This window comes from Anser brachyrhynchus, assembly GCF_964034855.1.
Source record: "Anser brachyrhynchus genome assembly, chromosome: 11".
NCBI lineage: Eukaryota > Metazoa > Chordata > Aves > Anseriformes > Anatidae > Anser > Anser brachyrhynchus.
Genome location: NC_137706.1, coordinates 7,897,360 through 7,923,970, shown reverse-complemented (window position 1 = coordinate 7,923,970; position 26,611 = coordinate 7,897,360). Strand labels below are relative to the sequence as shown.

The window sequence follows — 26,611 nt, the reverse complement described above, 5'->3', positions numbered from 1 at the left end:
GAGTCCTGATTTGATTTATCAGAGTTGAGAACAGGTGTCTTTGCTGTATTGTCATTTCATTCTTAGAGGACTGGAAGTTGCTCTGTGGGGCTTAAAGAGTGGGTCAAAGTCAGGAGGATTCTGTCTTCTTAATGGTGGCTGGATGGTACTATTGAAATTAATGCTGCCTTAACGCAGCATTTATTTGTTTTTTTTTTTTTTTTGACCTGCCTTAATGAGCTAAAGGAATGAGATATACTTGATGTTGACACTCTGGAGCTGTTCTGCAGGTACAGCTGATAATAAGAACTGGGGAGGACGCTTGAAGGAGATACTTCTCTTTTTTCCCCTTTCTTGCAGGAAACTCTGAAATGAAGCTAGTGGTGTCTCTTGGCTCAGTGGTGCTCTTGCAGGAATTGCCTGTGGTTTTTGTGTGGAAAAATTTGATTCACTTAACCTCTTAAACTCCTCCTGGCTGTAGTTAAACTTTAATCCTGTAGAGAAATTGAGCAGTATTTTTTTTATTATTTTTTGCAACTAGTTGTTATTATATTCCAAAACAGCTGAAGTCAGATCACCTCTTAGAACTGTTGCAACATTATGCCTCTTTTGTCTTTATGCAAAGGCTGTTGTCACTTTAACTAAATATGCTGAAGTACAATTGATTATCAAATTTAGTTCCAGATATAAATTCTTTCAAGTATGCCTATGTGGAAGTATGGCCTTACAGTAAGCGTGCCCTTAAAATAATTTTAAATACTACTTGAGTGAAGTGGTGTGCGTTTGAGCATAGACAAGCTCATTGAATTAAGTTCAGAATGTACCTCTGTAACTAAAATAAGATTAAAGCTTGCCTTCAAGTTTTAAGTAGAATTTTACATTATAAGAGGGGAAACATTTTGGGGGTAATGAAAGGAAAATTTCGAAATCCCTTATGCAATAGGTGGATAAGAAAACGTATTGGAAAATATGGGCTGGCAAATTTTTGTCCTGCTTACAGTGAAAAGTAGTCAAGTATAACTCCTAAATATAACAAAAATTTACCACTATGTACAGCTGGACAGATAGATAGACATCCATTATTCTCCTGTGGGGTTTTCTGACCTGTGTTTTAAAAAGTTGCTGTCTTTAGGGAGTCTGTCCTGGTATAAACAGAGCTATTAGTTGTGTGTTCCTTGTGATAAACAGTTGAACAAGAATGTGTAGTCAATCAAAGCTTTTACTTAGTGCTAAAAAAAAGTTAGGATTGTTTTCTATCTAATATTCTATTCCTATTCACAAATTCCTTTTAGGTATAATGATAAAATTTGGCTTAAGCTACATTATCTTAGAAGTCTGTTGTCTGTTTCTAAACATCTGTCAGTGCCTAATTGATAGCTTCTGTGATGCTTCTGGATTTTTTAATGGTTGTTGAAAACCTGTGCATGCTTTGTTGGCTTTGCTCTGATATCATATCTCCTCATTTTCTGATCATTGCCTCATTTTCCCATTTACATTTAATTTTTAGAATTGATCCATTTATTTCATTAAATATATTTTACATCTTACTTTGCCTACATTATTTCCTGTACTTTCCTCCTGTCTCTCCCTCACTTGCTTTTTCCTGTGTCATTCTGATCTTTATTAAAGCTTCCCAACTTTTTGGTCGCCTAGTGATACTCCCCTGTATAATCTGGAGCCCTGTGAACCACTGCCTTTTGATGTTGCAAGATTTCGTGGGCTGACAGCTGCTGTGTTGCTGGACCTTACTTATCTGACTGGTATTCACGAGGATATGGGAAAACAAAGCACTAAGAGACATGAGAAAAAACACAGACATGAATCCGAAGACAAAGGGGAAGCGGACCAGAAAATGGAGGGGGATGGTGGATCAGATACGCGATTAGCACAAAGTGCTGATGATAACAAAGGACATAGTACTACAAGCTCGAAGTCAGAAAATGAAATCGCTTCCTTTTCTCTAGAGCCATCAACACTAGGTATGGAATCCCAGCACCAACCTGCTGAAGGAAGAAAAAAGAATCATGAGCATGCTCCAAGAAATCATGATATAGTGCAGTCAGAAATCAGAGCAGTACAGCTATCTTACCTTTATCTTGGTGCTATGAAATCACTTAGTGTTCTTCTTAGTTGTAGTAAATATGCTGAACTACTGTTAATACCGAAAGTCCTGGCAGAAAATGGTCACAACTCTGATTGTGCTAGTTCTCCAGTTGTTCACGAAGATGTTGAAATGCGTGCTGCCTTGCAGTTCCTGATGCGACACATGGTGAAACGGGCAGTCATGCGCTCACCGATTAAAAGAGCTCTAGGACTGGCAGATTTAGAACGAGCACAAGCCATGATCTACAAATTAGTGGTTCATGGGCTGCTGGAGGATCAGTTTGGTGGCAGACTTAAGCAAGGTATGTTTTCAAAATTATGAAAGTACAGTACTAAGTTATTTTTTACTCCTATTGAAATTATGTAGGAACAATGATGATATAAATGACATAACCTTGTAATTTTGTAGTGGCAGTACTTTGAGTCTTGATTGGACAGAGAAATTTTAGAGGCATACTGCTTTGTAGATATAATGCTGATTTTTTTCTTTTGCATTTTCCTCAGTTCCTTATTTTAATAAAATGTGAGTGTCTATCAATCAGAAATGTAAGAGTTTCTAATTTTTCTTTGTGCTTTTAAAAAATTAGTAGTTCTGTATATATTTGTCAGAAGGATTTCTGTATGGCACGAGTATCACGAAGTTTACTGTTGTTAAACATGGTTGCTTGCAGTCATGTTAACAAGTAATAATGAAAGTGCGTATGTTCATGCTGTAAGTAACCTCTATTACTCTCCGCGAAAATCTTGAATCAGTTGTAGGGTTTGGGGTTTTGTTTGTTTGTTTTCCTGAGATATTTGGCATTGCAGTAACAAGATGTTGAAGAGAGAATGCATACCATTTCTTCTGTTCATCTTAAAAATATGTATATTACAGGAAACCATTTAAATTAATATAAACAAAGAAGAAATATCTAAAATATTTTTTAAAACTATCTAAAATATTAAAGCTAACTCCTGTGCTGTTTGCTTCTTTACCATCTTATGGATTTCTTAGAAACCAACCAAAAAAACCTTCAAAGATCTGTTATTTAGGCTGGTAAGTTAAAAATAGCTTTATTAATTAAACAGCTAAGAGAATAAGAACAGTAGCTATTAGAACAGTAAGTATCATAAGATCTAACCAAATAAATGGCTTCTGTTATCATCCAGAAAGATTTACTTACTGTTCACCTTGTATCAGTATGACAACAACGATAGACCAATCTATTTACTTAAGTCCATGAGTTACTGGAATAGGTATTTGTATTGTGTGCATTTCTGCACACCCCTTTTTTAGGGGAGAATTTTAAACGCTGATAGTTTTAAACCCTGATAGTCACAGGTACTATTTTTCAATACTCAATTACATTAATGTCCTTTTTCTGTTGCAGAAGTAGATCAGCACGTAGAAGAAGGTGATCAGTCTCAGCAAGCCCAAACACCAGTTACAACCAGCCCTTCTGCTTCTAGCACAACATCTTTCATGAGCAGCTCTCTGGAGGATACCACCACTGCTACTACTCCAGTAACTGATACTGAAACTGTCCCAGCTTCAGAGTCACCTGGTGTTATGCCTCTCAGTCTTCTTAGGTAAAATATCTTTATTTTCAACAAATTTGATTTTGTGGGTGTAGGGAACTGGTTTTGTAATTTAGGTATGTCTTCAGCTCTCTAAGGCTTTGAAAATGTTTATGTTTTTATTTGCTGTCAAGAACTGCCTCCTCAGAAGACAGAGTTCAGTTTGTTGCTTTATCTGTAAGTCGTGCATTTCTAGAAATAAAAAGCAGCTAAGCTTTTTATATATAGTATATGTATACATAGCATCTTAATTCTTCAGGACAGGAGAAAATACCTTTCTTCTATTGTTTTCAGTTTCTGTTAAGTTTTCTATTGTCTTCTTTAGTTTCCATTTTTATTTGATGTGGTTTAAAATACAAGTCTGCGAAATTCTGTATTTTAATGAATCGTTCTTGATTTTCAAACTAAAGTAGGTCTTAGTTTGCAGGTAGCACTTCAGTCCTGTTTGTTTGATCTTACCCTAACATACTGAAATGGAAGTAAGATAAAGCTAGTTAATCTGCAGAGGTTACTTGTGATGTGGAAAGAAATCTGCTTTACATTGAATACAGTCCTGTTGTAAGTTTATTACTTTTGTTGATGTGTCTGACCTCTTAGAGGCTTGGCAGATACAATCGGACAAAAGCTAGGACAAAGTCCTATCACCCCGACAGAGAAAGTATCTTAAAAGGAATGATTAGTTGGACTGAGTTCAGAACAAAGTGGGGAAATGGGAAAATAATTACTTTTCTTTTATCTCCTAGGACAGCCCTTGGTTTCTGAGGTATTTTTAGGTGCATGTTTGAGAACTGAGTTGTCTAGGCAAAACGTTAAGAATGAGCTGTTCCTACCGCGTTCCTCTCCCAACTCCCCAAATTTACATACCGCACCTTACCCCTAGAAAACTCATTTCCTGTAAGGTGCACTTGGCAAGTCATACTCTAATTTGATGCTTTTCTGTTAAGTGTCAGACCTTTTTCAGGGTAGATCTTTTTCATATAAATGTATTTTGTTTTTCGTTATAGGCAGATGTTCTCTAGCTATCCTACTACAACTGTACTTCCAGCACGACGTGCTCAGACTCCTCCTATATCTTCTTTACCAACATCTCCTTCAGATGAAGTTGGAAGGAGGCAAAGTTTGACTTCTCCTGATTCCCAGTCTGCAAGGCCTTCAAACCGTACAGGTATAGTTGTAGTCAATATAAATAGAAATACGGACAGTTAGTAAGTTCACAGTTGTTCAGTAAGAATCTCAAGACCCTAAAGAACACAGTAGTGTGATCCAGAGGAGATAGTAATAAAAATAAACATACAAATCCATATCTATGTTTTATATTAAATGAATAGAAGAGACTGAGTTAAAGTATATTCTTCGGATTTTATAGGCAACGCTGAGAAACAAAGTCTGTACTTCAAAATTCTTGACTGTTACAACTTATTATTCTTGTTCTTATATCCATGCTATAAGTTGGCTCTTTTTGATGTCACTGTTGCATAGCAACTTGTCTTTGCAGTTTCACCTCATTTTTTTGATGAGATGTCTTGCTTCTGGATCATAATACAGTGTTTACAACAGTGTTTGTCAGTACATTTAATGTCTTTGTTGATCAGAAGAAATTGTGTTTTCTGTTAAACTTTTTGGGCAGTAACTGAACTTTTTAGAGTCTCGCGAGAGACACTTTGCACAAAAGGATAGACGTAATCTGCAAAGAGATTTTCAGGTATCTGTCTTCAGCGTATAAGAGGCCTCTTTCTGCCTCTTAAGAGGAATGTGTGAGATCTCACAATATTTGTGAATCTTGATATTTCAGGCAAGGATAACTTTTACCTAGTCTACCTAAATGTAAATCAAGTGATAATTTGATAGAGTTTTAAAAGTAAATTTTAAAAGGTATTAGAAATACCTTAATACAAATAGTCCTTTAAATATTATGAGTGCCATATTTGATTAAACATAGGCTGACATAATATATATGTTACCAGTAAGAATAAGCACTGTCAGATTTTGTTATAGAAAGTATCTTACCTTGTGTTAGAAAGTAATATAGACGAAAGATGTTAAAGACAGCTATTCCTTTATCTGAAGCTAACGTATCTTTGCTAAATCAGAAGAAGGTTTCCTAAAGTGTAAGACAATAAAGATTTACACACTTTACATTCAATATTTTCTGTCTTTTAAGCTTTGTCTGATCCAAGCAGTCGACTTTCAACATCCCCTCCTCCTCCTGCCATTGCTGTTCCGTTGTTAGAGATGGGATTCTCCCTCAGGCAGATTGCAAAAGCCATGGAAGCCACAGGTAATCTGTAACTATATCAATTTAAACTGAAAAATAAGATAAATATTCCATTGGAAAAAAAGTGTGTTTCATACTTTTTTAATTTCTACAACTGTTTGTGGGGAAAAAAAAAAGGTGGGTTTTCACCATCAAGGACGTAGTACAATTTCCAAGTATGATGTTCTTCTTTTCAGGTGCCAGAGGAGAAGCAGATGCACAGAATATCACAGTGCTGGCCATGTGGATGATAGAGCATCCTGGAAATGAAGATGATGAAGAGCCCCAGTCAGAAGTGACTGTAGATTCACGACATGGGACAATAGTCTCTGGAAGCGGTGGAAAATCTGGTGATCATTGTTATTTGCAGTCACCAGGTGATATCCCATCTGCTGATGCCACTGAAATGGAGGAAGGCTTTAGTGAAAGGTAAACTGTAGTTTTCTCCTAATAGCTTGAAATCTCTTGCTGAAACTGAAAGGCTCACATGTTCATTGTTGCTGACAGAAAGCTTTGTAATGACACTTCTGAATTTTGTTACAATGTTAGTATAAGCAAAGATGCAATTAAAATAGGTCTACACTATGCGTTTACTTTCCAGTACTGTTTATGCACAGAACTGGGGAAGAACATAATTGAACATCCTTCCTTCGAAAAAGGAGGATGTGTAAACAAAAGAAGGCATATAGCTTACTTTTTACCAGGAAGACTAGTAATAATAAAGCAGAAATTCATTGGAGAGTGTTTTTTTTTTCCCTTCAGTATATTTGTGAACAGATATTTTCTTACATTTTTCTTTTTAAAGAAATTCTTGGTTTGTTCAGAGAGGATGAAACTGAACTTACGTTCTTGGCCACCTTCACAACGTTAGATTTAAAGTCTGTATTAATCAAGGAAGAAATAAATTATTTATTGTTTTAATCCTAAAAATAGTAGTTATATTGTTAAGTGACACCTGCTAGGAATCATACCAGCCTTTTATTAATAAGGAAGGTGAGAATTGTTAACGTGTATTTTGAAAACACTTTTGTTGAGATTGCTCAATCCTAATGAGAGAAACAATTATAGATTTCCTGAATTACATTGACCAAGGTAAACTGTCATTTCACAGAGAACTCATGGATTTCATGTGGGGAAAAATAAACTTACTAACAAGTGTTACTTAGTAACTTAAATTCATTTTTTTGCAAAAAATGTTGAGCGAAAGGGGAAATGACTGGTGCAGGGACAGAAGCGTTGATTTTATTTCTTTAAAAAAGGAGAAGAAACTTAGGCCAGCATATAGTTAACATAGCATAAAAACAGTGCTCTCCCAACATTTCCGCAGTGCTCAGCCACTTTGGAAACATTGCTGCATGTCACTTCTTAAAGTAAATTTCATGGTCAAAAAAGACAGTAAATATGTGCTGCAGTAGAAAAGAAAATGCTTGAATTCCAAAATTCCTTTTTTTTCCTTCTGTGAAAGAAAGGGAAAACCAAATAAATACAATTTTATATATTTTAAAATATGATAGTATTTTTCCATAGCTACTATATGTAGCTCTTTAAAACTTATTTTGATTTACCTGTTAATTCTACAAATTCTTTTAGCCCTGAGAATATGGATCATGCAGATAATGCAGCTTCTGCAAGTGGACCTCCTTCTAGAAGTCGGTCAGCTGTAACAAGAAGACACAAATTAGATTTAGCTGCCCGAACATTGCTAGCACGTGCTGGTAAGTGTACTAAAAGACTTCCACGGTCTTTGCGTATCCAATAAATGAAGAGGAGGGAGTTTGGTACCTAACATGAAAGTTACAACAAGTCTCCTTTGCGTATGTATATCAACGTATATTTAGTTTAAGTGTCATAGGTAGATTAAGTTTATATGAGTTTAAAAAGAAAGCAGAAGGAAGTTGAAAGTGTATTTATGTTTATTACATGCAAAATAAAAGTACTACTTTCCTTTTTACTTGAGCGGGATTATACCGCTCTGTACAGGCCCACGGGAATCAGAATCGAAGAGGAGCGATATGTTTGCAGCCAGATCCAGGGGCTCTTTATGACTTCAACTTGGATGAGGAGTTGGAAATTGACCTTGATGATGAAGCAATGGAAGCTATGTTTGGTCAAGACCTGGCTAGCGATAATGATATTCTGGGAATGTGGATCCCAGAGGTATTGGATTGGCCTACCTGGGTGTGTGTGACTGCAGCGGGGGCTGCTTTAACTTACTGCTTTTTGCACGTTTGCATTTTGTAATTTAACACGCATAAGTTTATATCCTGTTTGAAAATATCTTACTTAAAGCTAGCGATGCTGAAATCTTTCTTGTATTCCATAGCTTCACTTTTAGATTAAGAATGGTGCTCTCTTGGGTTTCTTGTTCTGCTCTAAGCAAATAGTTTTAAATATATGCTCTATGTAAATAGTATTGAAAGATGGCAACAGAACTAGTGTAGTTGTTTTGATATTACTTAGAAATCAAGTAGGCATTTCAGATTGTTTGTCTGTGTATTTACAAACGCAGTTGTAAATTTATGTTCTATTTAAAATAACAATAATAAAAGAATAAATTAGATCTGTAGCAACGTAATTTACACTTAAATCAGTTTTGCTATCTTAATTTAGTAATGTTGGGTATCAGGCTCTAAGAAGGATATAGTGACAATCCTCACTCAGTTGTTGGTTAGCCCACTCAAAGTACATTTGATTTGAAAGAGAATTACATGAACTGTAGTTTGTTAATCATTGTATTATCCATCTCAACTTGACAAGCAACCTACGAGACTAAACTTTCATCTCCTAATTATAATGTTACGTGACTGCTGTGTAACATGAAGCAGGTTTCAGTAGGCATGTATAATCTTCAGAGGGCGTGTTTCATTGGAGCATCTTGATGAAATTAAGTAGGATAGAGATGTAATTCTAGAAGAATGAGCTCTAAATCCAGGCAACACCTCAGAATGTATTGACACAAATTATTAATGTTGTTCAGTAAATATAAAGGCTGATTGTCTGGAAACAGTGAATTCTTTCTTCTTTTTTACGTCTAGTCTCAGTCAAGTTGTAAGAAGATAACTTAAATACAGTGTTAAACGTAAACTAGCAAAGTTATATGTGAAAACTAATACTCGTCCTCTGATTTACATCCCAGTGTTTTTCCTGTTCTCAGATGATCTGCTCTTCATTGTGTCATAAGTTGCCCATTTCTGCTTTACTTTTGTGGAAGTTAACCTTACAAGTACTGATATATGTAATAGAACTGGGCAGGAACATCCACTTAACAATATTGGCATATTTTTGTATCTAATATGAAGGTAATTATGCTCTACAACTAACATGAAAATCTTATTTTGCAGCATGTTTGTGAATCTGAAGACAGAGAAGAAGTAGTAGTTTGTGAACTGTGTGAATCGAGTGTTGTCAGCTTCAATCAACATATGAAAAGAAACCATCCAGGCTGCGGTCGCAGTGCAAATCGTCAGGGCTACCGTAGCAATGGTTCTTACGTAGATGGATGGTTTGGTGGTGAATGTGGAAGCGGAAATCCCTACTATTTATTGTGTGGCATCTGCAGAGAGAAGTACTTAGCCCTGAAGAGTAAATCTAAAACATCAGCTTCAGAAAGGTACAGGAATAAAAGAGTTGGAATAGTGTGTGTGAAGAAAGAAAATAACTTAAAAAAAAAAATGCTTACTAGTATATGGATTTTAAGAATTTGATTGAAGAAATTAAAATTTCTAGTGGAACTGTTGTCCATATTAATTTTAACTGAGGCTTGAAATCTTTCTCTATATTAACAAAGGCATATTTAGAAAAAAGCCTGTCTTGTTTTTTTTAATGAAAAAAAAAAAAAGGAATTATTTCTTCAAATGTTGCCTATTCTTGTTGAAAAACTTTTTAGTTTTGTCTGAAAATTCCAGTATTTTTCTGGGCCTTTGCTACATTCATACTGCAAAATGCTTCCCCCCTCCACACACACTTTTAGAAGCTGTTTTATTCATTTCTCTGTCGCTAGTCATTTCCACAAGTCATATATATGTTGACCTAACAGTAAAGTAACCTTACAGTAAACAGAATTTTAAACTGGTATGCATATTATGTAAAATATTGGAGTCATTTAGTTACTTCCTTTGTTCTTTTTTCCATATAGGTACAAAGGCCAGGCTCCCGATTTAATAGGTAAACAAGACAGTGTCTATGAAGGTATGTTTTAAAATTTTTGAATATACTGAATACTTCACACTTACACAGTATTTTTATTTTTCCATAAACAAAAATGCAAATAAATATGGAATGAAACTGTACTTGAAGATATACTTTTAAATCTTCGTACTAGACTTATTTATTTGTTTAAGTTCAAATGGAAATTAATCAGTGACATTTTCCCCTTGTATTTCATCTAATGGCTAATATTCAGCTTTGTTTGATGAGGTGTTGTAAGTTGATGTTATATCCAGAATTGCACGTGCAAAATTTTATTTTGAAATGGATTTCATTAGCTGCCATTTTAGGAGAGGTTAATTAGCATAAGTTAGAGTCTTGAAAGTCTGCCATTAGGCTTATTTTTACTCTTTCTACCTTTTTACTAGCTGATAATGCATTGAGAATGTCTTTCACACTTGAGCAGACTATTTCTAGCGACTCTGGTCATTCTTTGATTCTGGGCCTTTCTGTAGCTTGTATGCTCACAGTTACATGAGTTGCCACATTTGTATATCTAAGAGTAAATGAGTGCTCCAGAACTTAAGGGCAAGTTCGTTTTCCAGCAGGTAAAAGCTGTTGAGATTCTATTGTATGGGGAGTGAGATAGAGAGGGAGAGGTAACTAAATATAAGTTGGCTTCTCTGTAAATGGCTGGGAAGTGAATGTACTAGTGGAGTACATAACTGAATTACAATTATAGTGTTTGGTGGGGGAGGGAGAGGCTGGGAGCTGATGTGGGGGAAGGAAAGGCAAAAACCTGGATGTACAAATATGACCTCAGAACTCGTGCATACTTTTTGATAAATATGAAGACTAGAAATTTCTAGTAGCTTTCTTTATTGTTTGGTCCTTTGGAATACACACCTGTTCTCATGATTTAAAGCTCAACTGTATGTCCACACTTCTCAAGGTATTCCAGGTTGTGGAGTTGTCTAGTGCTAGATACAATGACTTCTTGTTTCTTTGTTTTAAAAAAATGGTTATTCAGAGAATCTTCTATGCAAGTTCTCTGCAGCAGAAATAAAGACCAGATTTAATGGAGATGGGAAAGGGGACAGGGTCCTGATTCACTGTGTTGTGCCTATGGCAACATCTAAAGATGGGAATTAAAGCTACTAAGTTGCAGATTGCAATTCATGGTTTATACTCTGTATTTACTTACTTATTTTAATTTATTAAAATTGTTTACTACTTTCAGATTTTGTAACCAAGTTCAATTGTATTTCTCCAATTGTAGAAGACTGGGATATGTTAGATGTAGACGAAGATGAAAAGCTGACAGGAGAAGAGGAGTTTGAATTACTGGCTGGACCTCTCGGGTTAAATGATCGACGTATTGTACCTGAACCTGTACAGTTCCCTGATAGTGACCCTCTGGGTGCGTCAGTTGCAATGGTGACAGCCACCAACAGTATGGAAGAAACATTGATGCAAATAGGTAAATTTGGTACTAGTTTCATTTACAGAATGAATATGTCCCCTTTGGTGTACTTTTATAGGAGTGATGCAGAAGTATTTTGTCAGTCTTTCCTGTTCCATGAAGAAACAAAGACAGATCCTAAATTTTCCTTTTAATATAAGGGAGTTCTTGAGGAGTGTGAGGCATTTTATTGACAGAGGTCTTGAAACTTTGATTTACTGATAAAGTTGCGACCATATTTCTACAAGAAATGCCAGTAGCATGTTTTGCACAATTTAAAGATTCATAGATTTAAGTTGTGATTTGCTATCCTACTAAAATGCAGGATCAATAATTAACTTCGTAGACCCCTCTAGTGGACAAGGGAAACAGAAGAATTATTTAACTTCAGTAATATCAAGTTGTTGATTATCTAGCTTTGAAAGTAAGTAGTAATTAAGTTATGTAAAATTTCAGGAGTGTATTTTTCACTTGCTATAGTTCTGTACATATGAAATGTTGAAAACTTAAGTTTTTTTAAGCAAGTCTATGCCGAATTTCCTTCTGTGCATATTACCATATGATAATGTTCTGGTTTTCTTGAACACTAACACAGATTGTTATTTCCAAGGCTGTCACGGCTCTATAGAAAAAAGTTCTTCTGGCAGGATAACCTTAGGAGAACAGGCAGCTGCCCTAGTAAATCCACATGACCGTGTTATGGCCCTAAGAAGAGTGACAGCTGCTGCACAAGTCCTCCTTGCAAGAACTATGGTTATGAGAGCGCTCTCACTTTTGTCTGTCAGGTTTGTGGCATCCTTGGCAACATTTCTGCCTTTTCATTTGGAATCAGTTATGAAATTATGTTTCATAAGGATGCAGTTTTAAGTTATTTGGGAAAGTTGATTCATACTTTAAATACTTAAATCATACTGTTAAGAAAGCAGGTTTTGTTGATTTTGTTCTTTTGAGCCCTATCTTCAAGCTTTATGAAAGAGACTTCTACACTGTCTATAGAAGGCAGACTCCAGTAATATTAACCACTTGAAACATAATGATTCTATGTTTGCCAGTTGGTTTTTGTTCAAGACAAGTATTAGAACATAAAGGTAAACATTACAGGAAAGAAGAGGTATTGCAGGAGTTAATGGGATATGAGGATTTAAATGTGGGTTTTGTACAAGACTGTGCAGCTGTGAAGAAGTCAAAGACATCTGGCATATGTGTATTGCCATAGCATAATTCTAAAAGTGAACTATTCATGTAACTTTGTTTATGAGTGATTTCAGGTAAACACATGGATTTTTGCTAGGGCAAGGCTGTAATAGTTTTTGTCTTCACTCTCAGCTTAAAAGAAGAGGAGTGGAAGGGTCTGCAGCTTCGTTTCTCTCTATTCTCCTTCCCCCTGAATGTTAGCAATATCCAGCTAATCAAACAGGCAATGCTCACTAATGGTTTGGGAATAGTTTTGGCCAAATAAAACTTTATGAGTATACTAGCAAAACCAAGAGCATTTGTTTTCATTTTTCACAGTGGCTCCAGTTGTAGTCTGGCAGCTGGTCTCGAATCCTTGGGATTAACAGATATCAGAACTTTGGTTCGTTTAATGTGCCTCGCTGCAGCAGGGAGAGCAGGACTCTCCACAAGTCCATCCACTGTGTCAAGTTCAGCAGAGCGATCTAGAGGAATACACAGCAAAACAAGCAAGCCTATATCTTGTCTTGCCTACCTGAGTACAGCAGTAGGCTGTTTGGCATCAAACACTCCTAGTGCTGCTAAACTGCTGGTTCAGTTATGTACGCAGGTATGACTGTTATATATTACATTAATATATATTAAATATTTATATTAAACTGCTTACACGAGATGAAGCAATCCATTGTGCACATAGTTTGTGATAGTTTATTAATTTATTGTTATTAGTAGTATTATTAAATGTGATAATTTTGCTTGTTCTGGTTATTTATTTTATTTGTTTATTTTTAGAATTTGATTTCTGCAGCAACTGGTGTAAACTTAACTACAGTTGATGATCCAATTCAACGAAAATTTTTGCCAAGCTTTCTAAGAGGAATTGCTGAAGAAAACAAACTTGTAACATCTCCGAATTTTGTGGTTACTCAGGCACTTGTAGCATTGTTGGCAGACAAAGGGGCCAAACTGAGGCCAAATTATGATAAAGCAGAAATTGAAAAGAAAGGTATGAGAAGACTTCTATTTATTCTGAACATTAATTATTAAATCTTCAATTTGTCATTTCTATTTAAGGAGGGTTGCTAGAATAATTATAAATAAATATGCTCTCAAAAATGTACAGAACTTGTTATCACTGAAGTGGTCTTATAGTTCAGTACACAAATTTTATTTAGAAATATGGTTTTATTGCATACCTGTATCTTCTATCACTTGAAAAGAAATCTAAGCGTTTTTCTGTATTCAAATAGGTATAGCATTTGGCCTCAGTTGTGCCACATGATAAAATTAAAGGGAAAAACAGTTGATTCCTGCCACCCAAGTACTTTTCTGTCTCTCACAGAAAAGTTTGTCGCCTCTGCTGTGAGAAGTCAGGGAAACAAAAAGCAACTTTTGTGCCTTCACAGCAGACTGTTGCTGTATTCAGGGGAGGAAAGGACATAATGGTGACAGCAGCTTATCTCTGTCAGAGGAGGCATTTTGCTGTTTAGACAGCACTTTATGCTTTGAATAACCATTTTCCATATGGTGGGAATAAGACTACTCATAATTCTCTTGTTTAGTTTTCATGTAAATTTAAAGGAGGTTATTTTTCTCTTGGTATCAGAAGATATTTTTTTTTCCTAATAGTTACTGTTAGTTGCAACATTCTTATAAAAAGGTTGTTAATCTTTTTATTTTTTTCTGGAAATTATAGCTAATGCTGTGTTCGTTTGTATACTTCTGTTTGGTACTCATCTAGGCATCATCTCATTGTTTTGTTTAAGCAGGTTTAATTGCCCATTTGTATGCCCATCCTTCCTATGATCCTTCTGCTGTAGGCCCTCTGGAGCTGGCTAATGCACTAGCAGCTTGCTGCCTTTCTTCAAGGTTGTCTTCGCAACACAGGCAGTGGGCTGCTCAGCAGCTGGTGCGAACTCTTGCAGCTCATGATCGAGATAATCAAACTATTCCTCAGACCCTTGCTGATATGGGGGGAGACTTACGAAAATGTTCCTTCATAAAATTAGAGGCTCATCAGAACAGGGTAAGCATGATTTCTACCAAAATTGCATGAATTTTAATAGTCTACTTCTTTTGCAGAATACAGAAAAAATAAAATAGTTTTATTTTACACATACACTGACTGAAATGATTTACCACAAAAAGTAATTTTTGGTGATAAACTATATTACTGCTTGAGGGTACTTCTGATACAGAAAAATGCCTAGGTTCTTTGAAGCTTCTATTAAAGGAGACATGAAACTGTTCTCAGCGCATTAAGTTAGTATAATCACCGTAAGTTTTTTTAGACTAGATCATAATTTGAAGAGGTTTTTCTGTCGTAGTAGTTACCATCTACTCTGTGCAATAGTGGCCTGTGGAGCAGTGGGTCTGAACAAATAGCAGCATTCTTATAAAATATGCTTAGTGACAGTACATCGTACTGCAAATGTAGAAAACTGTATTGGGTTTGGTGGTTATAGTGTATTTCAGTAATGTAGCTAATGCTGTGTCCTGGTGGTTAAAGTTCGCATTAATATTAGTGAACAAATATACCTTAGCTTTAGGTTTAAACTCAATTTTGCCGTGATTGCTTTGACATTTGTAGGTCATGACATGTGTTTGGTGCAATAAAAAGGGACTTCTGGCAACTAGTGGAAATGATGGTACCATAAGAGTGTGGAATGTTACCAAGAAGCAGTATTCATTGCAACAAACATGTGTGCTCAACAAATTGTAAGTTCATTCTTTGTAATAATCAGATACTTCATATAAGTTGTAACGGTGCAAGACAATGAAAGGAGCCAATTATGCAATTTCTCCTGCATGGACATTATTTCATCTTTTTTGTTCTTGGAACTGTTGCTGTGTTTATGGTAGGCAATGTAAATTAAGTGTCTTAAAACAGAAAACAAATATCAAGCTGATAAGAGTCAGTATAAGGAGATCATGTTAAAACTGTTTAAAAATAGTCTTAATAATTTCATCTAATGATGAATGAGTAAAATAAAAACTGTAAGGGTCTGTCATACATAAGGAAAAAAAAAAGGTAAAATATTCCTTCATTGTGTTTCAGTGAACAGGTAAAATGTATAACAAGATAATAATGAATGTAGTGGTTTCAGTCAATCGTCAGAAAAGAATTTGTGATTTCTGGGCTTCAGGAACTTAGAGTAATACTCCTTCAGCAGAGTGTCTGGAAAGTACATTTGTGTCATTTGGATGTGTCCAAAAAAGAAGAAAGATTACAATCTGGCAATTTCTTAGTACAGTTTATGCGATTTTAAATCGGGGAGAATGAAGAAGCAGTAGTGAACTAAAAGGTTGTTTCATGATGATTTCTTAGCAGTCTTTATTAGTTTGCTTGCTTGCTACTGTTAGATGCTGCCTTAAAAGTAACAAACAGAATGACATGCAGCTTGACTTCAGAAGATTGAAATGAGACCAGCTTCTTTCTTTACCAGATGTCTGTTATCCAGGTGGCAGAAAAGTGTGTTTCCTGTAAAGTAGATCAAGAGTTCAGTACTTTCTTGGGCTTCATTGCTAACAATTCAACAATGGCTTTAAATACAAACACAGCATAGTTCTATTTATATTCATTATTGTGGTGGATGTGTCAATCTTTAAAGGTGGAATTTTATTTTTGTTTTTTAGCCCCTAGAGATGATCATAAGAAAAGGCATTATCCCTTCTTTGTGATAGAATTATCTCCTCTTTGTGAGGATGCTTTTTGTTTTTTGAGTTTGGAGGAGTATTGTTTAAATGTTACTAGATGACTATTCTATGATACAATATTACTATCTATTCTGTTACTTTTTAATGTTAATATGTTCCATGTGTTATGTTAATGTGTTAATGTTATTTATAATAGTTAAAAAATCACATTGCCTGTTGTATTCACAAACAAACTGTCTCCTGCTTGAGCAAGAAGACACTAGGATACTCTTGCTGCATCTCCAAAAGTACAGGGGTGATACAGTATTTGGGCTGTAATAAGCATCCTGACTAATGTTAAAACCTTCATTTTCCTGTAACTAAAATCAGTAAAACTTCACCTGTCCTGTACGTCATTAGGGGAAATAAAACATAACATAGGTTCTGTTACAGTTAGTCAAACAAACTTTAAAGTAGATTTTTTGTTCTAACAGGAGGAAGAGTTTAGGCTAGAACTGAAAGCAAGATGTACATCTTTTCTTTCTTTTGTTCAGCCTATTCTGTTTCATTTCATGACTTCCTGGAAAGCTTTGTCCTCACCAAAGATGTTAAATTTGAGATATGAGTAGGTGTCACCCAGTGCTACAGGGACAGGCAGGTTCTTTTAGGGATCCTGGGTAGAATGAGGACTGGCCACAGGGTTGTGGTTATTATTAGAGCTTTATCATCACATAAAAATTATAGCAATCAGTGCAGCTTATTGTTATTTAGAATCTTCAACAGTTAGCGTAGCTTATCATTAAAAAGAATTTCTAGCAATTGGCATAGCTTATTGTTAGATATAATTTTTAGAAATTAGGGTAGCTTTCACATTATCTAGAATTTTTAGTCACCTAAACTCTTTAGTTACATGGACCCTCTGCAGATCAGGTCAAATTCTTAATAATCAGCATGCGATACAATAATCATAATCTAGTCTGCTTAAAGGAAATGCCCTTTTTCAATTACTTTATTTTATCCTGTTACAGAGAAGGCGATTCTGAAGAAAGTCTGGGGTCACCCAGTGACCTTAGTTTGTCTCTTGTCTGTTGGAGCATCAGTGGCAAGTATCTGGCTGGAGCTACGGAAAAGATGGTGAACATATGGCAAGTAAATGGTATGCTCTAACTACCGGTGAACACTTTACCATACAATGTATTTCTAGGGAAGCTGCTAAAGCATTGAATCTTTGTTTACCTAACTATTTGTGTGTGCTTTCCAATTTAAATACCTGCCATCTTCCGTAATATCTTGTCAACTTGTTCAATTAGAGGAAGGCACTAACCACGAATTGATGCGTGCCTTATAATTAATTCAGTAGAAAACTGAGCACCAGTTATGAGTTCTTGTTGTATGTGATGTTTAGGTTTGAGGCTTGATCACTCCGGGTGTTTTGTTTGCAAATAAGGTATCTTCCCATAGTCCACAGGACTTAGTTTTCTACAAAAGGCATGGAGAATGGCAAAATTGGCTGAAACAGATGCAGGGGTGGATTACAGTGGAAGAGATGGAAAACCTGCTGAGAGCACAATGACTGAGCTTGGTTTATGTAGCTGACCAAAAGATTATAAATAAGATAGATTAAGAATAAGAATTATAAGAATTATAATTATATAATTATAATTATAAGAATAAGATTATAAATCAATACATTAGGAAGGTGACCGCTAAAAGCCCAGAGAGAAAAAGCACCTGTTTAAGCAAAAATGAATAGTGTTACCACTAGAAGAAATGGAAATAAGTAGTCCATGAATAACTTCAAGAATGTTTCTGGTGTTAAAAAGATTGTGATATCAAATAGTTTATAAGGAAGGATGACGACTGACGAAGAAATACTTTAAAATGTATTAGATGAATTTATAAGATTGCATTGTGATAGGGAGGACTGAGCCTGATACAGAAAGGTCCTTGCTAATTCCTTGATTTGGTTTGCAAGTGTCTCTAAATGGATTTTCTTGCATCTTTCCTGTCATTTTTGCTGTGTTTAACCAGTCCAGAATAGTACCTTTAGAACTCCTGTGAGAGGAAGACGGTTAGTCACTTTGTTGCTTTTAATCTCTGAAGAAACATTATTCTGCAGTTCTGCACTTAGGAAAATCACTGTTGACGCTGTCCACGTTAAGAGGCAGTCCACAGGAAAAGTATAAATGGTCTGAGTACTGAAGAATTTAGCTTCCTCCTTTAATGAAACTACTTAACTTGACTGAAAATTGAGATTTGTTAGCTAGATTTTGAGTCTGTGGAGATTAGTGGTCCACTGCTTCATAGTCTTGTAATTTATGTGAATTTGTAGCGTGTCCTAGCTGTAAATAGGGTCTTTTGATATTTTCCCATGGAAAGTATTTCTGTTGCATTATTTTCTTTATGAAGATGAAGCAGTTTAAAAGATTTTTTGGGGTTCCTAGGAGGAAAAGGATTATTAGATCTTCAGCCTCACTGGGTATCTGCATTAGCTTGGCCGGAAGAAGGGCCAGCGGCAGCATGGAAAGGAGAATTGCTATTAATTGGTCGTATGGATGGATCTCTTGGACTTATTGAAGTTGTGGATATTTCAACCATGCACCGGATAGAATTGGAACACTGCTACAGAAAGGATGGTAGGTGGCTGTTTTAATATTTAAACAGAGCTTAAAAGTAAAAATGTCATTCCCCCCTCCCTTTTTTTTAATAATTTAACAAGTATATAATCCCTATTTTTATTATTGTTCATGGGGATACAACTTCTGATACTTTGCTCGCAAGCATCATTCACTTGTGTTCATGGGAGTAGGAAAGTGTGGAATCTCAGTCTTGCACCTAGGTTCCTTTTACAGCAAAGACCAACAGTTTGTAGTGGCCTAGTCAAATCGTGACATTCCTTGTCATCTTAAAAAAAAATAAATCAATATAGATTCTCTGCAGTGTCTGCTCTCTCTAAAAAGGTCAGGTAGACAGTATCATCTGAATTCCATAATTATTGCTATTTTTCTTTTATAGTTCCAGTCCCAGGGGACATCAAATAGCACATCTTAGGTAGCGTTTTGTGGTTTTGCATATTGTTTCTCCAAGAAGTATGATTTTATTTTTTTTTGGCAGAATCAAGTGAGGTGCTATTTAGCTACTAACAAAGGTTGAAGTGGCTTTCAGTGGTTTTCTTAGAAGCATCTCAATATCAGACACGTGTATAGGATTTTGTCTACTTTTTTTTTCCTTAGCATAGGTAATTTTCACCATGTCAGGAATATAAATCCAGTTATTTTAATGAAGAAGAGTGGAAAAAAAAAATCTAACAGGGATCTCAACATCTGTGATTACAGGGGCACTTGCTTCTCTCTTTACTGTACAAATTCAAGAAAATTCTCAGACAAAAAGTATGTCAGGTAACCTTGGTGGGGAGGGGAAGTTTTCATGCACTTAATATTTTAGACAATTACACTTGCACACCTTTTGGCAGGAGTGATTAATTAAGTTTGTGTTACCTGTTTACATAGTTTCCGTCACATGCCTTGCCTGGTTCAGTGAAGACAGACCATTTGCAGTTGGCTATTCAGATGGAAAGTTGCTAATAGGAACAAAGGAACCACTTGAAAAAGGAGAAATTGTTCTAGTTGATGCACACAAGGTAGAGTTACTCATTTGAAAACTAATCTATAATTTCTGCAGGTCACAGTCTGTTTGTTTTCTGTATTTGGAAATTATTTATAAAATCAAGCACATATTCGTAATATCTATTGCTGACATACTAAATACAATAGAGTTAAGAGGAACAGTCTACCAAATTAAAAAAAAAAAAAAAAGAGAGAATTACAGCCTTTTTTGCTATTGGAGATTGTGAAGTGTATGTGCATACAGCAATGGGTATGTATTATGGGCATCTGGATTTAAAAAGACTTCATTTGTAAAAGCACTTAACAAATATTAAAAATATTAATTTTGGTCATGCCACGTGTTTTTGTAAAGCTTAAGTTACTGTGCAAAGCGAAAGATCTTTTTCTAAATACGCAGCTGTAAAGGTTTTGATCCTTTGCTTTGGTGTACATAATAAGTCATGAATAACTTGACTAATGAGTTATTAGGCTAAGAAGAGAATTTCCCAAAGGAAAATTTATTAAAAACATCTTGAATGCTTCCTTGAATTTGTCTTAAATATTTGAAGTGTGGTAGTTAGTCACAGAAGTGAGCAAGCTGTGGCGATAAAACTATACTTGGCTTTTCCACTATGGGCTCTTCTTTCCTACATTGGTTAGACTCAGTACGTCATCGGTCCCATTGCCTAATAGGCTTATGAAGCCAACACCTTTAAGGTAATTCCTGCTGCAATTAAAAAATATAAAAAATGTGAGTGTTCTGAAAAGTATCATTCATATTATCTTTACTTGTTATGATTTGAGAATAAAATGTTCTTTGTTATTAGTAATTAAACATCGGATTAGCTCTGGCAGTTAAATTTCCTCTGTTCTTACTGTGTTACTTTACACTAACATTCAATTTTTAAAATCTAATAGGATATGATTGTTAGTATGAAGTGGGATCCAACTGGTAAGATTCTCCTGACATGTGCCAAAGAAGAAACAGTGAAACTCTGGGGATATGTGGGAGGGTCTTGGAGACGTCTGCATTCACTGCCCCATCCAGCTCTTGTGAATGGCATTGCCTGGTGTGCTCTTCCAGGGAAAGGACCCAAGTTACAGCTTTTACTAGCTACGTATGTAATTTTTTTTGTTTGTTTTAGCTCTTTTGCAGTTGGGTGTTTTTTTTTTATGATGATCTTTTTTTTTTTTTTAATTCTACTGGTCATTAATGTCTAGAGCAAACATAAGTGTTGTGTTTTTTCAAATAATGTTTACTCAGTAAGCCAGTTTTCATGAGATCCATAAAGCATCCAAATTTAAATGGAAAGTGTGGGTCTGGTCATGTTTACTGTTTTCTCTGTCATAAGACTTGTGCATGGTGAACCTGTGCTTGAAATCTGTTGTTTTCCTGCAAGTATATTTTTCTTTTTTTTTTGAGATTATGGCGTTAGAAAAAAATTCAAAAGCGTTGGCATGAGGGTTGGGAATTTAGGGAGTTGAATAGGAGGAATGCATTTATCCATGGATAACACTCCTTTCCACTTTAGATGATTTGATCAATATAGTTTTCTAGAAAGGTGGTGCCAACTGATATTTACAGGACGTTTTGTTAGTTAATACTTTATATTAATACTTTTTATTTTGTTTTTCTGCCTGACTTCCTTCAGAGGATGCCACAATGGTTTGGTGTGTGTGTGGACTGTTCCCCAGGACATAGTAACCGCATTGCAGTCCAGCTCAACATACTCAGAAGGATGGTGGGACCAAGAAGCAAGTGCCAAGGTAGAAGGAGTAGTGTTGAAGAAATTCCCTTTGCTTGTTCTGAAACTGGGGAGGAGGGAAATGTAAACAAATTACTCAAATCTCAAATTTACTAAGAGAAGGTGTTTGCTGGAAAAAAAAAATAATATATATATATATTACATTTGTAGGCATTTTTAGAACAGGAAATGAAAAATCACAGGTTTAAGTGAATTTTATTTAGCTAAAGAGTATATTTTGAACTGTTTCCATTTTTTAAAGTTGTTAAATTTATACTAAAATTCACTAAGTGTTTTAAATTCTTTCTAGGTAAAATTAAGTCACAATAAATTTAATCAATATAAAATTAAATTGTAATTCAGTCTTTAATGTTGATGTCATTTTGTACAGGGAGAAAAGATGATAACATGACAAAGATATTTATAATTTTGGACTTCATTATCCTGTGGAAATTACTACATCTCTACAAATTATCAGTGTTTATTACAGAATATAGAAGTTAAATTATGCTATTCCTTTTTCTGTAACAAGTTCATTGTTCCATAACTATGAAATGATTTGCAGGATGGATACAGAAAACCAGTAGAAGTCAAGTGTGTATTCCAGCTGAGAGGCCATATTACTCCTGTTCGGACTGTTGCATTCAGTCCTGATGGACTGGCATTAGTATCTGGTGGACTTGGAGGTCTCATGAATATTTGGTCTTTACGGGTAAGATTATCTTAGAGGAGGCATGATTATTTTTTTAGTGTAAGTATCTCAAATGGTCAAGTCATCAGACTCTTTTTGTTTTCCCCCAGTATGTTACAAATGAGAGAAAGTGTAGTATAATATAATGGTATGATGTTATACTTAATAAAAGATAAATTGAAATTATACTTAACATTCAAGTAATTTGTATTTTAGGGTTCTACTACTTATTCACTCTTTAGTCTTGGTCACGTTAGTCAGGCCTTGCAGAAGCAGCTGCTCTTGTTACAGATGGGAACAATATATTCATTTACTACAAGAACTTGTCCAAGAATCAGACAATGTTTAGTATTAAACACTTCTAAATCCTTTGTTACGTTATGTCCTTTGTATGATAAAATTGCTAGATGGATTTTTGCTTTTAGTATAGACATTTCATTTTTTAAGAAGTTATTGAACAGCTTGGGAGTATATCATCCCTTAGGAATATACTTTGTATTTAAATAGAAAAGTAGCTCTATACACACTGACACAAAACACTTCTTTCCTTAGGATGGTTCGGTATTACAGAGTGTTGTAATAGGTTCTGGAGCTATTCAGACTGCGGTATGGATACCCGAAGTTGGAGTAGCTGCGTGTTCTAACAGATCAAAGGTGATACTGTGTGTTAAAGTAATCTTTTAAATTTTTGTACTGAGAATTATCTTATTAAAATAAAACCTTTGTCTTTTTCAAATAAGTATGCAGGCAGGACCCATCTCTCTCTGTTTATTGGCTTATGTTATCCAAACGTACTTGTGTACAAATCTGCTTGGGTAACTGACAGTCTGTCTAAACCTGTTATATTTGCAAGCTACGTGGCTTTGACTTTCAACTATCACTTGACCATAAAAAGATTTTTTTTTGAAGTATCCCATGTTGAGTTTTGGGCAGTGGAGGTGGAGGAGGGAGAAAACCTTCTGAGCTGGGGGTTATAAAGGATGCTGCACACTGGTTATATCAACTTTTCTGTTTAACAGTGGCAGCTGTAAATGGGACACAAAAATAGGATAAAGACACTTAATTTTTTGTTTATGCAGCATGAAGAGATGTTTCATTTCCCAAAACAAATAAAACTCCTTAGTGATTTAATTTAGTCTCAACCAGCCTCAACTTCAGATTTTTTTTAAGGAGCAGCAGAATTTACTTCAATGTTTTCTGTGTCAAGAACTTCTGGTATCTGAACAGAAGCTTCATAAGTGCCAATATTTAGAAGCCTGCATGTGTCCTGCACTTCCTCAAGTAATTAAAAAAAATACAAAAGAACAACAAAAACCCCCCACAGCTGATTATTCCAAAAGATGGAATTTTTCGTGACCGAAGTTAAACATGGCACAAGATACGGTTTCTGTTATTAGAGTCATGGTGCATTTGATTCTAAATATTTGGGGATTTTTTGAAAGTCTTCTCTGAATTCGGCCCAGATGTTGAAGATCATATTGCAGAGCTAATACTTAATTAAGGTTACAACAGCAGTCACTGAAATGAACTCTGCTTATTAACATCTGTCTGCATTCTTCCTTGGAATGATAATCCTAATGTTGCCTTGAGAATGTGATGTTAACATATGAGGAAGTGGCATATGAACAGAGCTACTCCACGGTGCTTGTCAGCAGATTATTCACCAGCAGACATAAAAAATACTGAAGTTTATGTATTTCCTGGTCCCTTTGGAAACTAAGATAATTGGTGATAAATCAGTGGAGCTGAGCAATCCTGTTCTATGATTTTAAAATTTCTAATGTGTCTTGTGGCTGCTGTTATACAGGATGTGTTGGTAGTGAACTGTACATCAGAGTGGATATCTTCCAATCACATCCTTGCAACGTGTAGGACTGCACTGAAACAGCAAGGAGTTCTAGGATTAAATATGGCTCCTTGCATGCGAGCTTTCTTGGAACGTTTGCCAATAATGCTTCAGGAACAGTATGCTTATGAAAAGGTAAGAAAAGTTAATGAGAATACTTAAAATTCATGTCTGACTTAAGATAACTTTGAATCTCAGCAGGTTGCTGTGTTTCAAGACTGAAAATCCAAGACTTCCGTACATCCTTTTTGGAAGTATCTTTCAGTATTCTCAAAACTAGCAGCCTTTTAGTTTGAGAGTATTTAAAATCCTAGAAAAAATTTAAGTGTGGAAGAAAGTATTTGTCTACAGGACTAGCTTTGAAGGACTCCTGTTTCTGAATTGATGAATATATACTCCTAACTTTGCATGTTTGATTTCTCTCTCCCATCCCCCTCACCTTTAGCCCCATGTTGTTTGTGGAGACCAGCTTGTTCATAGTCCTTATATGCAATGCTTAGCATCACTCGCTGTGGGCCTTCACCTAGATCAGCTGTTGTGCAATCCTCCAGTACCACCTCATCACCAGAATTGCCTCCCTGATCCTTCAGCCTGGAGTCCCACAGAATGGGCCTGGCTAGAGTGTTTCTCAACTACCATAAAAGCTGCTGAAGCCCTGGCCAAGGGAGCACAGTTCCCAGAATCTTTTACTGTTCCAGACCTTGAGCCTGTTCCAGAGGATGAACTTACTCTCCTAATGGTAAAATGTGCTATACTGCCTTGACAACAAAGCATGTTAGTGTTAAGCATATGGTATGATGCAGTTAACATCTCTGAACTGCAAATATTTATAATGTATATTTATATATACACATAAGTACCAGCAATAAGTATACTTTTAATTAACTGTTACAGAGTGTACTGTAAAGATTGCTCCCTGTGTGTGTAGTCATGAATGCAAGTCAGTTGCATATTGAGGGGAAAAAAACACCGGTAATTTTCTGATATGATAGAAGCAAGAAATCTAGAGCTCAACTATACCGATTTCAGAGTAACTTTCTGGCACATTCCTACACTGAATTATTTTGGCAGAGGTAATTGTCTTTATAACTTGTTACAATATGTCAACCAAAATAAGAATGTAAGATTAAGAAAATTTTATCAGCAAGGTATGACATCTTCAGACAATGTTTGCGTTTAAAGCTTCAAAAAGCCCTAATAAGTATCTGTAAAAGGGAAAAGATTATTTCATCACAATTTTTTATTTTATTTTTTGATTGCAAGCCATAGATAATTGTGCCATTGATAGATCGGCATAGTAAGGAAGTAAGCTTGGTCTATAGACAAAATTCAAGTATTTTAGTCTGCATACATTCATTTTTATTTTTGTATTTTTTAGAATAGTTTGAATTAGCATATTGTTATTAGTCAAAAAATAAATGTGTTACATAACAGCTAAATAATGTGCATCTCTTGAACTGAATGTCTTAACTGTGCCTTTTGTTGCATAGGATAACAGTAAATGGATCAATGGTATGGATGAACAGATAATGTCTTGGGCAACATCAAGGCCAGAGGTTAGTAAAATTGAATTTTATTTATGTTTCAACATGGCAAGCTTTTGAAAGTACTCTTTTTCTAAAGCATCCTTTCATGCTATGCCATAGGATTGGCACTTGGGAGGCAAATGTGATGTGTATCTGTGGGGAGCAGGAAGACACGGACAGTTAGCAGAAGCTGGTAGAAATGTCATGATACCGGTAGCAGCACCTTCATTCTCTCAGGCTCAGCAGGTGATCACTTAAACATATGTTTTTATTTTTATTGATTTATAACATGTATTATTGTTTGTTTGTCAAAATCTCTATCTAAATGTCTTCAATTTGTTGTTTGAATTTACCACGAAGTACACTCAAACATGTATTTTCACTAAAGAAGTCTTTAATTATTTGACAATTTCAAATTAAGCCATTGAAATCTGACAAAACAAAATTGCTTGATAGGAGCATGACTTGAAAATACCCAAACAGCTCTAGCATAATTCACGTGCCCATTTTGTTTTCTGGGTTAAAATTAACATTTAGGATGGAAATGTCAAGATAAATCTCACATAGGAGCATATTGTGATTTCTTTCACTGGAAGATCTTCAAGGTCCCTTCCAACCTAAGCCATTCTATGATTTTATGGTTCTGTAAGAAGGTTTGCCAAAACTAGTAGCAAGAATCAATGAAATAATTTGTATTAAGATGTGATTAGGTACTAAAACTCCATTAAACATGGGATGAGTGATGCTAATAGGGTTGTTGTGAAGGTATTTCTAATGTGACAGAATCTGTGGCCTTGACAAAAAAAAAAAATGGTACATTTTATCACAGGACTTACAACATTGCTGCATCTAAAACAAAAATAACACCTATGTATTCTTCTCGACTAG

General features: G+C 35.4%; 1 protein-coding gene across 18 annotated transcripts in view; it reads left to right on the top strand.

The window, feature by feature from the left end:
* Positions 1–26,611, top strand: part of HERC1 (HECT and RLD domain containing E3 ubiquitin protein ligase family member 1) — a 124,110-nt gene that overhangs the window by 86,322 nt on the left and 11,177 nt on the right. For 6 of the 18 annotated variants that reach the window (XM_080608188.1, XM_080608189.1, XM_080608191.1 and 3 more), the window contains exons 38-63: positions 1,609–2,384; positions 3,453–3,651; positions 4,644–4,804; positions 5,801–5,917; positions 6,091–6,322; positions 7,484–7,608; positions 7,851–8,071; positions 9,235–9,503; positions 10,029–10,081; positions 11,280–11,519; positions 12,097–12,286; positions 13,014–13,284; positions 13,467–13,680; positions 14,441–14,700; positions 15,265–15,392; positions 17,339–17,466; positions 18,755–18,946; positions 19,820–19,950; positions 20,834–21,033; positions 21,568–21,682; positions 22,226–22,372; positions 22,904–23,005; positions 24,159–24,332; positions 24,643–24,936; positions 25,688–25,753; positions 25,844–25,969. In XM_080608188.1, the coding sequence (XP_080464314.1) occupies positions 1,609–2,384; positions 3,453–3,651; positions 4,644–4,804; positions 5,801–5,917; positions 6,091–6,322; positions 7,484–7,608; positions 7,851–8,071; positions 9,235–9,503; positions 10,029–10,081; positions 11,280–11,519; positions 12,097–12,286; positions 13,014–13,284; positions 13,467–13,680; positions 14,441–14,700; positions 15,265–15,392; positions 17,339–17,466; positions 18,755–18,946; positions 19,820–19,950; positions 20,834–21,033; positions 21,568–21,682; positions 22,226–22,372; positions 22,904–23,005; positions 24,159–24,332; positions 24,643–24,936; positions 25,688–25,753; positions 25,844–25,969 (5,131 nt within the window). The remainder of the gene's footprint in view (positions 1–1,608; positions 2,385–3,452; positions 3,652–4,643; positions 4,805–5,800; positions 5,918–6,090; positions 6,323–7,483; positions 7,609–7,850; positions 8,072–9,234; positions 9,504–10,028; positions 10,082–11,279; positions 11,520–12,096; positions 12,287–13,013; positions 13,285–13,466; positions 13,681–14,440; positions 14,701–15,264; positions 15,393–17,338; positions 17,467–18,754; positions 18,947–19,819; positions 19,951–20,833; positions 21,034–21,567; positions 21,683–22,225; positions 22,373–22,903; positions 23,006–24,158; positions 24,333–24,642; positions 24,937–25,687; positions 25,754–25,843; positions 25,970–26,611) is intronic. The other 12 variants (XM_080608187.1, XM_080608184.1, XM_080608195.1 and 9 more) reach the window with 12 other exon arrangements.